At 31.6% G+C, this 14,262-nt stretch overlaps 1 protein-coding gene across 2 annotated transcripts in view; it reads left to right on the forward strand.

Annotated features, from left to right (window-relative positions):
* LOC111085612 overlaps nucleotides 1-14,262 on the forward strand; it is a 24,863-nt gene that overhangs the window by 3,683 nt on the left and 6,918 nt on the right. For both annotated transcript variants that reach the window (XR_002610416.1, XM_022385042.1), the window contains exons 2-3: nucleotides 9,061-9,154; nucleotides 10,309-10,398. Coding sequence is in view for 1 of the 2 variants with exons in the window: in XM_022385042.1 (XP_022240750.1) it covers nucleotides 9,069-9,154; nucleotides 10,309-10,398 (176 nt within the window). In the remaining variant the exon portion in view is untranslated. The remainder of the gene's footprint in view (nucleotides 1-9,060; nucleotides 9,155-10,308; nucleotides 10,399-14,262) is intronic.

Below are 14,262 nucleotides of genomic sequence, written 5' to 3' on the forward strand. Positions count from 1 at the left end.
CTAAACATGCTCACCCTTTCAGCTGTGGGGGCGTTATAATGTGACGATCAATCCCCCTATTCATTGATAAAAGAGTAGTCCAAGAGTTGGCGGTGGGTGGTGATGACTAGCTACCTTCCCTCTAGTCTTACACTACTAAATTAGGGACGGCTAGCACAGATAGCCCTCGTGTAGCCTTGCGCGAAATTAAAAAAAAATAATGACAGACTTCACAGTTTGTATTTAATCTAGGCATACAACTTAGCTCCAGCTCTCAAGTCCTTTAGAAAAATACTTTAAATCATCACGAGGATCAATTAAAAAACACTATAAGGTGGTTTTAGAAACTATAAAAGTTAGTATTAAGTAGCGAAGATGTGACATTATATATATTGTTTATTTGGATTTAAAAAGTGCCCTAACTTTTGAAATCTTAATTTCGGAGTTTTATTGATTACGACTTATCGTTGTTCATTGTAAGTCTAACTTTATATATTTTAGATGAACATTCCAGCAACGCGTTGTTGGACTAAGTTCAAATCATCTACTGTACTTAGAAAAACATCCATGAGTAAAACATTTCTGTCCATTTATAAAGTTTTCCACTTCAGTGTAACATGTAGTGTTTTTTATAGAGCAAGGCTTTGCTTACTTTCAGGCAATATGGTTAAAACGTGTATTTCATCTATCCATAAATAAATTTTTCTTTTAATTCTTACAATCTTGTATAGACGAAATAAAAGTTTTCTTTGTTTCTTCTATACAAGTGTGTGAGAAAGAGTTTTGATTCCTTATATAAACCTAAAGAAATGTACTTCTGTTTTAGAAGTACAGTTAAAGACCAGGCTACTGAAATGCATTAGTAAGAACATAGGAGAAAACGTTATCATGAACCTTAATATTTGGAATCGCGTGTTTTTCAGCAATATTTTCACAAGGTCCATTCAGTCCAGTGAAATGTCAACGTTATAATTTGTAATAAACATGATTTGTAAGTAACGGCTCTAGTTTCTCTTTTGGTGATCTTTGGAAAGAGACCATAATTATTTTTTTTTTATCGTTCGAGCAGATTGTGATGGATGAGATTAGGTAAACATTAAACACTATAGAATAATCCAAAATCTACTGTGAAGTTCTCGCTGTCATGAACGTTTTGGTCATGAACAGATCACGTAGTCAATCCTCCCCTCATCGTAGTTTATATATTAGAGAATATCAGATGAATGAAGAGGTCTTTCTATAGTAACTTCTAATTAATTTAACGCAGAAAATAGTTTTAAGAAAAATACTTTATGATATCTGTTCAAGCTTTAAACTTTCACTATGAAACTTACGTGGACTTGGTTTAGAATTTTCGCGCAAAGTTACACAAGGACTATCTGCGCAGAGCCGTCAAACTTTCGAACTAATAGATTAAAGGGAGGGCAATTAGTAAACGGCAACATCCCCCATCCCCCGTCAGCTCTTGATTTACTCTCAACGATTTGATCCTCACTCTTAAAACGCGCCCACAACCCCAAAGCGTGAGTGAGTGTTGGCAGCAACGGGATGCGACATATGAATCATCAAAGTTACTGTCCGGCAAGCTAATCTCTACGCTACTTCTCTGGTAGCTTTCTTTCTGTTTTATTTTCCTATACATAGTTCTTTTTTGAGATCAAACAGAAGATGAACATTTCATTTTAATACATGTGACTAATGAAAGAATTTGTTTAAATTACAAAACAAACAAACAAAAATTGATTAAAGCTGGTTTGTAATATAGTTTTTGACAAGATTCTATCTACATAACATTCTAATGAGAGCGATGCTCTCATATATAAGATGAAAATTCCCTGTTGAAACAATTCATGCGTTTTGATTTGGTTAGAAAAGGGGTCTTATTCCTAACTGGAAAAGTAACAAAGATGGAATCTCTGTGCTAGTAAGCAAAGAAATTTACTTGACACGTTTTTATATGCATTATAATATGAAAAATGTGTGCAGGTATGTGCATACCACGTCAACCTTTGTGCTGCGGTAACAAACATTGAAGGCAGTTCAATATTCTATGCATATTTCTATACTGATTTTCCGCACGTCAACCATTTGCTAACACTTTGTTGACATAATGCACGAGGTTCACCAGCTAAGAATTCATGCTTCAAAATTGTTCATGTTTTTGAAATCATCACTTAAAAAAAAAAAACATTTTCTCTGAATCATAATGTTATTAGGTTTTTATCTGAATTATTTGTATCGGTTGGGCTGCTTTTTACTAGGTTCATGTTTTTACACGGAATTGAACAGTGTATTTAGCTTGTTTAAAGAGTTTGTTATGGATTTCTTCAAATCAACAGACAAAAAAAGAGTTTATAAGAAATTTTTCCAACGCTTTAGATCAATCTTACTGTGATTGACAAAAAAAATTTGAGTACATTTCCTGTTACCATTTGAGTTTTAACGAATATGAATACGTTAGAAGCGAATGTATCATTCTAGGGACAGTTTACTCGTAAACTCAAGTAAGAATTGATATATTGTAACCTGCCCGTGATTATTCGGAAAATGAAATGGAAACTTATTATTGAACTATGTAGGAGTGGTTGGCAGCAAGAACTATGTCTAAATGTCGCTAACAATTTCTTAAGCAGATTTAGTTATATATGCTGGTTAGAGTCCTGCTGTATCACCTCCACTTTTACATATTTGACATATATAGCAACTGTAAATTATATTATTATATTAATTTTCTAGGGGGCATGTCCCCAGAACCCCCTAGATTGAACTGCCTTTGGCAGCACGGGAGCTGCTTTTAGTGGCTCCTCATAATTTCAATCTCTTATTGTAAAATCTGCATGTCTAGCCAAGCACCCCTACTTTGCAGCTTCTTCCTACACCACTGCTGATACAAGAACACCAAGATGCTGCAGACTCCTATGTTAATTTTTCTAAGATTTGTATCTACATAGAAAGGGAAACAGTCGTCTCTTAGGGTACGGTTTTGTTGTTTTGATTTGTTCCAGGTCAGTTCACCCATGTTTACATACAATGTAATTGATCAGAAATGTCGTTACTTTCAAATTAAAAAAAAGGTTTAAATACTTATAATAATTACCTTCAAAGAACTTATGGAATGACATATACTTTAAAAATATCAGCTGTGTGTATAAAAAAATCGGTGCTTTCTCTAAATGAAAGAACAAACTTTTCCCAGTAAGGATTAGTTCTATGAGAGTCAGGGCTAATTAAAATATACATGCATATTTAGATTTAAATTGTACTTTAAGCTTCGTGAATTATAATTTTTTGTTTAATTAACATACATACATCTTGTGAAAAATAGGCTTAGAATTTTTTGTTCCAAAACATGGTGAGATTCTGTAAACGATTTTCACTTTTATTAAAAAACAACAACATCGTAGCAGCGCCATTTATTGTTTAGATTTTGCTTTTACGAGAATAACACTGACGATGGAAGTACCTGAAAAAATCAGTAAAGGAAGAAAGTTAATAATTTTCATCAGTGTTTTATATTAGGTGCTTTTACTTAGAATTATACAGAAAGTTTTTCATAGAATAATAAAAACAAAAAATTATGGAAACGATTAAAAATAAACGTGTTTTCCAGCACAGATAATGGACATATATCTGCGTTATTGACTATTATTGATCTGCCTAATAAACTACGTAATAATATTGTTTAGGTAGTTAATTATTCATCTCACACGATACGATATTGAGGGGCCCTGTCCTCTTATTAGATCATTATGAAGTTTCGTTTGACAATCAAATGAAAATAAAAAATAATGATACGCTTTTTAAATAATAAACTCTAACAAAAGAAGCAGTTAGAAAAATCCTTTAATACTCAATACTAAAACGAAGTGCTATTTTTTAGTAAACATATAATACTGAATTAGCAGTTTAATAGTCGTTTGCCTTCTTTTATAATGAATAACTACTCTAATTTGAGAAGAAAAACTGTACGATTCTGTAAAATAAAACTTCTATTTTAAGACTTTAGTGTGCGGAAACTTTTGCAGTGACCATTTAACAAGTGGCAATTTAGTCAGCTATAGCGCACTAAGGGGGTTTAATCAGTCAGAAAGGCACACTCTTAAGATTTATTTCAATCTGCTTATGAAAAGCAATTAGAATTATTACTGTGGATTTTCTTTCATAGCTGTGCAGTCTCATTTTTAAACCCATAAAGACAGACAATAACTAAGAACGGTTGCACTAATATATCACCATGTAATCCAAGCTTCAATTTTAGCCTAGCCCGAGAGAAAGGATGCTTTAAAGTAAAGTTTTAGATTTTAGGATTATCAGGACACGCTAACCATAAACGATTGAAATGAAATAATACATTTAACTTCGACTTTGTCGGGGGATTAATGACACAAAATATTAAATTTCAATAACATAGGTGAAATGTTTTAAATGACATTCAACATGCCAGAATTATGAAATTGGTGAAGCATCAAATAAAGGAACTATATAGGAAAAAATTAAATCATATTTACTTTATTATATAATTTATTTATCGTATTATTGAATTGATAAATTTTGCAAGATTTTATTGGTTTTTGTGAATGCGTAGAAAGAAAGTCTTGATACTAAGGGTTGGGCTTTAACGACGAACCATTATTTGAAATAAATTAGTAATACAGAAATCAAAGACTGTAAGAAATAACACTCCATGTAACACCCCAGTTAATTCTCTATAATGTGAGGGGAACACAAATGAGTGAACATTTAATATAATAACTTATGTGCAATTCATTTTTTCTAGAATATTGCTATCATTACACTTAAAAATGGTTTATTAATCTCCCTCATATATTAGCGTTGAAGTTTTAGCAGCCTGGAGCTGAATATTGATTAATTGGTTATGTAGTTGATACGAACAGGACACAAGGGTTTCACTGTCGTACATGCGGCATATGGAAGAATTTGTGATCTAATTATTCGGTGTATTAACTTGTGTTTATCTTACTCTTATCAATATTGCAATCCATGCACATATAATTAAACGTGGTATATGAATGTAGGTTACACAAACAAAATGAACCTTTCCTGATGGATTCACGTTGAACTAACATTTAAAGAACCGGAATTCTGATCATTTCAAGAAAAAATATTGTAGTAAGGTTAGGAATAGATGTCCATCAGAGAACATTTGCTGTAGTGAGATTCTGATGAAACGTGCATCAGGGAACATTTTCTATACTAATATTTTAAAGAAGTATACATCAGAGAATATTTACTGTATTAAGAGTCTGATGAGGTGTATATCAGGAGGCATTTACCGTAGAAAGATTTTGACGAGATGTATATCAGGGAAGATTTGCTGTAGTAAGATTCTGAAAAGGTGTGTATCAGGAAAGATTTACTGTAGTAAGATTCTGAAAATGTGTGTATCAGGGAGGATTTACTGTAGTAAGATTTTGATGAGATGTGTATCAGGGAAGATTTACTGTATTAAGCTTCTGAAAAGGTGTGTATCAAGGAAGATTTATTGTAGTAAGATTCTGAAGAGATATGTATCAGGGAACATTTAATGTAGTAAGCATCTGAAAAGGTGTGTATCAGGGAAGATTTACTGTAGTAAGATTCTGAAGAGGTGTATATCAGGAAAGATTTACTGTAGTAAGATTCTGAAAATGTGTGTATCAGGGAGGATTTACTGTAGTAAGATTTTGATGAGATGTGTATCAGGGAAGATTTACTGTAGTAAGATTTTGAAAAGGTGTGTATCAGGGAAGATTTACTGTATTAAGCTTCTGAAAAGGTGTGTATCAAGGAAGATTTATTGTAGTAAGATTCTGAAGAGATATGTATCAGGGAACATTTAATGTAGTAAGCATCTGAAAAGGTGTGTATCAGGGAAGATTTACTGTAGTAAGATGCTGATGAGATGTGAATCAGGGAACATTTACTGTATTAAGATTCTAATGAGGTGTGTATTAGATAACATATACTGTACTAAGATTTTTATGGGTGTATGTATGTGTTAGATAGCATATAGTGTAGTAATATTTTAATGAAGTACATATCAAAAACATATTTGTATTAGAATTCTCTTGTCATGTGTATCAGGGAAGTTTTTTTTAATAATACTCTAATGTTTTCTTCGTCAGAGGAATACTGGTTTTAAAAAGGTTCTGATTAAATATGATAACAATATAACATTTGGAAGCTATTATATCATGTATATCAGTACCACCTTAAGCGACCTATTGCATTGGATAAAATAGTTGTTTTAGCCCTAATTAAGTCTAAGTCATAGTTCATTATGAAACAGTTACTGAAATCTGAATAAATTCACCATAGAAATTATCACCATATAAATTAACATTATCTTACGGTCAAAGCAAGCTGCCTACTTAGATAAATAGTAAAGATCAACCCGGTAACAAATATAGCTAATTATTTATGTATATTTTGTACGCTCTTACTTATTAAAGTTATAATGTATTCCTTCATCAGTTAGGTACCCTCTTTGTTAGCGAAATTTTGAGCTGTAAACCCAATAATATCTTACGAGGTTCTACCAGATTTGGAGATTTAGGTTAGTACTGAATATAATAAACTAACAATACAAATAATCGCTATAATAATAGTAAAACTAGGTATTCTAAATGTACTGTTAAAGAATGCAACATTAAAGGAAGAATAGAGTAGACCTCACAAGTACAACATGAAAGTACTAGATCAAGTTCTAGAGTGGATTCTTTCAGCTATATTTTTCATTAATTTATATATCTAGTTTCGAAAATATAATCAAAATATATTAGAAATAATAGCCAAAATTCAAATTATAAAATCAAGTTTAAATGCAGCGAAAAATCGTTATAACTCGTTGTAAAATACTCATTACCAGAAGATAAATCGTATAATTTTAACAGTATTGTCCATTACTCACGAAATTACATGCACTGTTCCATTATCATTGATGGACTAACGATCTCTTAAAAAAATATATTGTACTTTATACATGAGTACATCTCTAAATGTTTCAACCAGTAGTCTCAGTGTGCTATGGTATTTAACGCAGTGATATTTATTTTGGAAATTTGTTCTAATAAAAAATGTATTCAAGATATTTTTAGTTGAATAAAGAAAACGAAAGTTCTGAAGTTTCTTGAAACTTCTTGTAGTGAGTTTTAATTTTTGTTGTAAAAAGCAAAATTTTCAAGCGTAGAGTATCAGTACCTATACAGGTTTCTTACAATCTCATCTGAGCTTTTTTTTCTTCTATCCTTTAAAAACTGGTTTCTCATAGTCTTATCTGAGATTTCTATTCTATAAATAGAGGTTTTCTTAAAGTCTCGTCTGAACTCCCCATTCTACAAATACAGGTTTTTCTTAAAGTCTCATCTGGGTTTTCCATTCTACAAATATAAGTTTCTTAAAGTTTCATCTGAACTCTATTCTACAAATACAGGTATTTTTAAAGAGTCTCATCTGAGCTTTCCATTCTACAAATAGAGGTTTCCTTAAAGTCTCATCTAAACTCTCCATTCTACCCATACAGGTTTCTCATAGTCTCATCTGAGCTTTCCATTTTATAAACACAGGTTTTCTTAAAGTCTCATCTAAACTCTCCATTCTACCCATACAGGTTTCTCATACTCTCATCTGAGCTTTCCATTTTATAAACACAGGCTTTCTTAAAGTCTCATCTAAACTCTCCATTCTACCCATACAGGTTTCTCATAGTCTCATCTGAGCTTTCCATTTTATAAACACAGGCTTTCTTAAACTCTCATCTAAACTCTGCATTCTACAAGTACAGATTTCTTATAGAGTTTTATCTAATAATGAAGAAGAAGACGGTTGATAAAACACAAAACATTATATTTACAAGGTTCGAACGTTTCGGAATAACTCATTCCATCTTCAGCGAAATCTGAAAATCGTAATAACAACATTATTATTAACTAAAATTATAATGTAATATCATAATCACTAGTTTATTTAGTTATTAAGAGAATTCGTAAACGGATAAGTCAACGGTTATATAGATATTACACAGAAGTTGAGTTTAAGTACGAAAATTTAGAACAATTTTATATCCAAAAAGCTTTGTGAGTCAGGCGGTCTTTATCTATGAATTAACTTTCTTTAATGTAGAGTTCAAGGTCTGAAGATCCTGTGGTAATGATAGAGAAATCGTTAAATTAAATATTGTGACCTGTGGTTTCATTATCACAGGATCTTCAGATCTTGAACTCTACTTTATAGAAAGTTTATTCATACCTAAAAAAACGTCCGACTCATAAAGCTCTTTGGATATAAAAATTGTTCTAAATTTTCACATTTAAACTCAACTGTTGTGTAATATATATATATATATAATCATTGTTCTATATGTTCATTTATGACTTCTTTTAATAACTAAGTAACTAGTAATTATGATATTATATTATAATTAATAATCATCTTGTTATCACAATTTTCAGATTTCGCTGAAGGTGGAATGAATGTATTTCGAAATATTCGAACCTTTTAAATAAAATGTTTTGTGTTTTATCAACCGTCTTCATTTTCAGTTTTAGACTTCGGTTTCCCCATCATGAATCCGTTGCAAGTCTTGTTTAAACTCTACAAATAATATTTTGAGACTTCTATGAAAGAGCTAACTGTTTACATTAAAACATTTTTATGCATTATATTTCAATCTTTGTTCGGTAATTACACGTTGTTTCGTATTTTTCTCTTATTGTTTTTCAAAAGATATACATACATATATACTTATATGTTAAGTGTATATAAAATTCTAGGGAATATAACGGCCTAAAATGACATTATAAAAGTCACCTTTCTCTGGGTTTGTTTTCAATTTCATATTGAACCATAATTTTATTTAAAGTAACACAGAACCAAATTTATTGGCACAGAAATCAGCTGGGTGGCCTAGTTAGCCGGTTATTGTAATCTCGGACTAGGAGTATGATCTGCTAAAGTTAATGGTGATAAACACTCCGTTTACAATACCTTCATTTAAAAAACACATCTCGAAGGATGCTAAAAGCTATATTTTACTATGTAGTCTATTTTGAGACTGTATTATTCGATTTTTTTTCTTCTCAGAGGACAACATGGCAGTAAACATGAAGATGCTATTCTTGGGCGGACTGGTCGTAGCAACAGTTGCATTTGCTACAGTTGATTATGAATTTGAAAAGTGAGTTGTTTCTTTTTAAATATAATTACTTTGTTTATCAGTTTTGTAGAGCTTGTTTGTTTGTAGTTAAGCACAAAGCTACACAATGGGCTATCTGTGCTCTACCCACCACGAGTATCGAAACCCGATTTCTAACATTGTAAGTCCGCAGACATACCGCTGTGCCACTGGGGGGGGGGGGGGCTTTTGTAGAGCAAGTTTACTTAACTAAAAATGATGCCCTTCAAATTAATTAGTAAGTAAATCACATATGTCTTGCAACTAGTTTTAGTCTTCACAACTAACACCCACGAACCTGTAAACTAAACCAAATTTTCTAAAACAGTTAATGTACAGCTCTCATAAACTCACATAAATCTATCAACTAAAATCGAAATTTCTAAATCAGTTAATGTACAGTTCTCTCAATTAACGCACGTGTACCTATCATCTAAGACACAGTTTGACAAACAGTTAACAAAAATCAGACGCAACCGATTATATTTTTGTGAAATATTTTGTTTCTTTGAAAAACTACTTTTCTTTATAACCTGCAATTTCGTATATTGAAATTCTTTTTGAGCTATTTGAATATTTTGAAGTTTCAAAACTATTAATATAAAATATTAATATGATAACAAAATCAAACATGAATAATAAAGAATTTCAACAGCACGTGGCAACAATAAAGAAATGTCTCAAGATTATTGAAATAGATGTTCCAGTAACAATGGCTTTAACAAAAACCATATCAGTTCAAAGCTGGAAGTACATACGAATGCCAAATTATGATATTTTATTATTAGACAGTAATATACAGTAAGAATTGATGAGCGCGCATTAATCTTAAAATAATGTGGATGTTACGGAAACTCAAACAGTTTCATTGATGGAGATCTTTTAAACGTTATATATTGTCTTAATAGCTTATACCTTGAGAAGCTGGAAATAGAAATACACGCTTCTTGCTTAAATGATGAAAATCCAACAATTATCAAATGAATGCCTTACTTAGAACAGATATTCTTGGCATCAGTTTTAGCTGTCTTCCAGCCTGATACTTGTTTTAGCAATCTTATTATTTAAAGAAAGAAACGCAAATATAAAACAGTGTTTCGTCTATCAAACAAAACTTACTGCAATTCATATTACATTAAGAATTTTTTATATGATAGAAGCCTGAAAGACATCCTTGCTCAGAGAAAAGGTCTATCGTACATGAAAAACATGATCCATGATTTGGACTCTCGCCTGGAGAACCTACAGTAAGTTCTGTTTACAAATTTATCCCTAGAAAGACTCTAGTGAATTGTATTAATACACACTTTGCCTCATATATCAACTCACTTTGAATAAATCAATTAATTACTTTGTTATTCTTTTGCAGATACTAGTAACATATTATAAAATTCTGTGATGATTTTTCTTTCCAGAATCAATAGAAATATTACATTTAAGCTCGTGAGCTCCACACATTTCATTGTATATTCCTCTTAAGTTTTATTTTAATTGTGTATACGTTTTGGGATTTATATTTATTCTTCAGCCATTTTAGTTTAAATTTATAATATTTAAGAAAATGCAATAGTAAAATGTTTTCGTGTAAGTTTTTGAGAATGTAATACATATTATTTTATTTATTTTCGGTAACGACGTTCTAATCCGTTGTTGCTGGCAGCATCAATACAATTCAACAGATTATATCACCAGGATCGTTATGAGAAATATTGATGCTTGCTACATTAATACAATTTATCAGATTAAAATACCAGGATCGTTATGAGAAATATTGATGCTTGCTACATTAATACAATTTATCAGATTAAAATACCAGGATCGTTATGAGAAACATTGTTTCTGGCAGCATGAACACAATTCAACAGGTTAGATTACTTAGTTCTATATGAGAAACATTAATGGTGGCAGCATTAATACAATTCAACACATTAGATTACTTGGTTGTTTATGAGAAACATTAATGGTGGCAGCATTAATACAATTCAACACACTAGATTACTTGGTTGTTTGTGCGAAACGTTGATGCCGACAGCATTAATACAATTCAACACATTAGATTACTTGGTTGTTTATGAGAAACGTTGATGCTGGCAGCATTAATACAATTCAACAGATTAAATTACCAGGCTCGTTATGAGAAACACTGATGCTGGTAGCATTAATACAATTCAACAGATTAAATTACCAGGCTCGTTATGAGAAACACTGATGCTGGTAGCATTAATACAATTCAATAGATTAGATTACTAGGTTCTTTATGAGAAATAGAAGAACACTTATAAGCACTTGATTGATCTGATAACTGTCAGACCAAGAGAGATTTTATATAATCAAGAGAAAATTACCAGAAGACAATATCACAATAACATTTCGTCGATACGAAAGAATAAAACTTTATATTCAAGTATGTTCATTGTTTTAACTTCTTTTGTATATCTAGTAGTATATGGAATTATATCGACCATTTTGTTTTCTTTTTAAATTAGAAGCCTGTGCCAAAATAACTTATTTGACGTGATTTAACCCGCGTATCTTAGCCAAAAATGTACTTGAATGAGTTTAAAGTTTGTTGTTTTCGCGTTCTGCTCATTCACACAAGTCCATATAGTATTCAGCACCAGAACCTTGGTCCGAGATATAAAACCTTAAAAACTAAGTAGTGAAAGCTAAATGTTCTAATGTTGGGATGTGGAGGATTTATGCATTTGTGGATGAGGAAACTTTAAACCATTACTATTATCACTTCGGCTGACTTTACGAAAGCACTTTAATAAAATCGTGCAGTTATTTTGATATGTTAGAACAGTTAAAATGTAAAAGAGAGTAAGGTAGATTGGTCGGCTACGTAGGTTTCTAAACATAAAGGAAAATAAAATACACCATTATGTGAATTGATTTCATATCATTTCTCTGGCTGTCTACTTTAGCCGACGTTCTTTGCAGAGTCTACCACTAGAATAATCTCGACAATCAAACTCTGTAATGTACTAGATATATGCTCTGATAATCCTATCTATTGCCTACGTTTTTTAAAGCCATATGTGGTGAATGTGTGAAATGTTTATCAGGTTATCCATGGATTGCTTTAGCGCTTTCTTTTCAGAAATATTCTCCTGAAAGGCTCTTCAAATAGACGGCCTGCCTTAATCGCAGCCGTAATTTTCTATTCTTTCGTTCTACTGCGTGAACGAATGCATTCAACTTTAACGAGATAGTAAATTATTCTCTCAACAAGCTATGTATATATATATATATACACTAATAAAGTATCACTTTCTTCAAACAAGCAATGAATTTTCATTTACAGCTTGTTACGGTAATTATGTTTCTCTGTTTCTCGATTCAAAATAATCAATACAAAACTTACAGATTTGCCGCATTTTATGTCACTTTTTTATGTTTCAAAAAATGTTTTTATGATTTATGTTTTTAATAGTAAAGTTTCATTTCATCATTTCATACAAAAATCTCATGTATAGTGATAAATAAATATCGATACACTTCTTCGTTAGAAACGATATCAGAAACCTATAAACGTAGGTCTCTCACATCTCAAGTAACAATATGAGTGTAGTTATCTCAATCGTCTGGAGCAGTAATGATATGAATGAAAGTAATTCAAATCTCTGGAGTAGTAATATATGAATGTAGTTACTTCTAATCTCAGGAGTAGTAATAATATGAATGTAGTTACTTCTAATCTCAGGAGTAGTAATAATATGAATGTAGTTACCTCAATCGTCTGGAGCAGTAATGATATGAATGTAGTTACTTCTAATCTCAGGAGTAGTAATAATATGAATGTAGTTACATCTAATCTCAGGAGTAGTAATAATATGAATGTAGTTACTTCTAATCTCAGGAGTAGTAATATATGAATGTAGTTACTTCAAATCTCTGGAGTAGTAATATATGAATGTAGTTACTTCTAATCTCAGGAGTAGTAATAATATGAATGTAGTTACATCTAATCTCAAGAGTAGTAATATATGAATGTAGTTACTTCTAATCTCAGGAGTAGTAATAATATGAATGTAGTTACTTCTAATCTCAAGAGTAGTAATATATGAATGTAGTTACTTCTAATCTCAAGAGTAGTGATATATGAATGTAGTTACTTCTAATCTCAGGAGTAGTATAAATATGAGTGTAGTTACCTCAAATCTTAGGAGTAATAATAATATGAATGTAATAGTAATAGATTAGTAATAATATGAATGTAGTTACTTCTAATCTCAGGAGTAGTAATATATGAATGTAGTTACTTCTAATCTCAAGAGTAGTAATAATATGAATGTAATAGTAATAGATTAGTAATAATATCAAGGTGGGTACCTCAAGCCTTGGAATGGTGGTAATTTTTTCTATATTTTGAATATGGTGCCGAAAGCTATATAAACAGTAGTCTTGCGTTGTTCCAAAGTATTCCAAGAACGTTTTAGGCGTTCTGAATCTCAACAATTTTTTAACAAGCTCGATAAGAATAATAATATGATAAAAACAGTGTGTGTGTGTTTTTCAGATGCCTTTCCACAGAAACATTGACACAGGTTCTATCATATGTATTGAAATAGAGCGAGCTAAACGAACTTCAACAGTAGAGGTTTTTCACACCCAAGTGATATCAGATATCACTTCAACAGAAGAGGTTTTGAAGCAAAAACATGTCGATGTCCTCTTTAACACCTTCCATTTTTTCCTATTAAGATGGTGTTGCAGCGAATGGTGATCTGATGGTGCCATATCTGTAGAATATGCTGGGTGGGGGAGAACTTGCGTCAAATGTGCCACAAGTGGGCGTGCATTGTCATGGAGAATACCACCTTTCCGATTGACGAGTGAAGGGCGTTTCTGATGAAGGGCTTCATTTAAACGTTCCAGTTGCTGAATACAGATCTTTGCATTGCCAGTTCGCTGTGGATTGAGGAGTTCGAAATGAATTACTCCTTTGATGTCCTACCAAATGCAAAGCATCACTTTCTGCGGATGGAGTCCAGGTTTTGGGGTCGGGAGTGGTTTTTGTCTAGGGCTGAGTCATTGTTTTTGGTGTTTAATATTCACATATAGAATCCATTTTTCATCACCGGTGACACTTCTATCCAAAAATGGTT

Source organism: Limulus polyphemus, unplaced genomic scaffold (genome assembly GCF_000517525.1).
Source record: "Limulus polyphemus unplaced genomic scaffold, Limulus_polyphemus-2.1.2 Scaffold507, whole genome shotgun sequence".
In the NCBI taxonomy this organism is placed as follows: domain Eukaryota; kingdom Metazoa; phylum Arthropoda; class Merostomata; order Xiphosura; family Limulidae; genus Limulus; species Limulus polyphemus.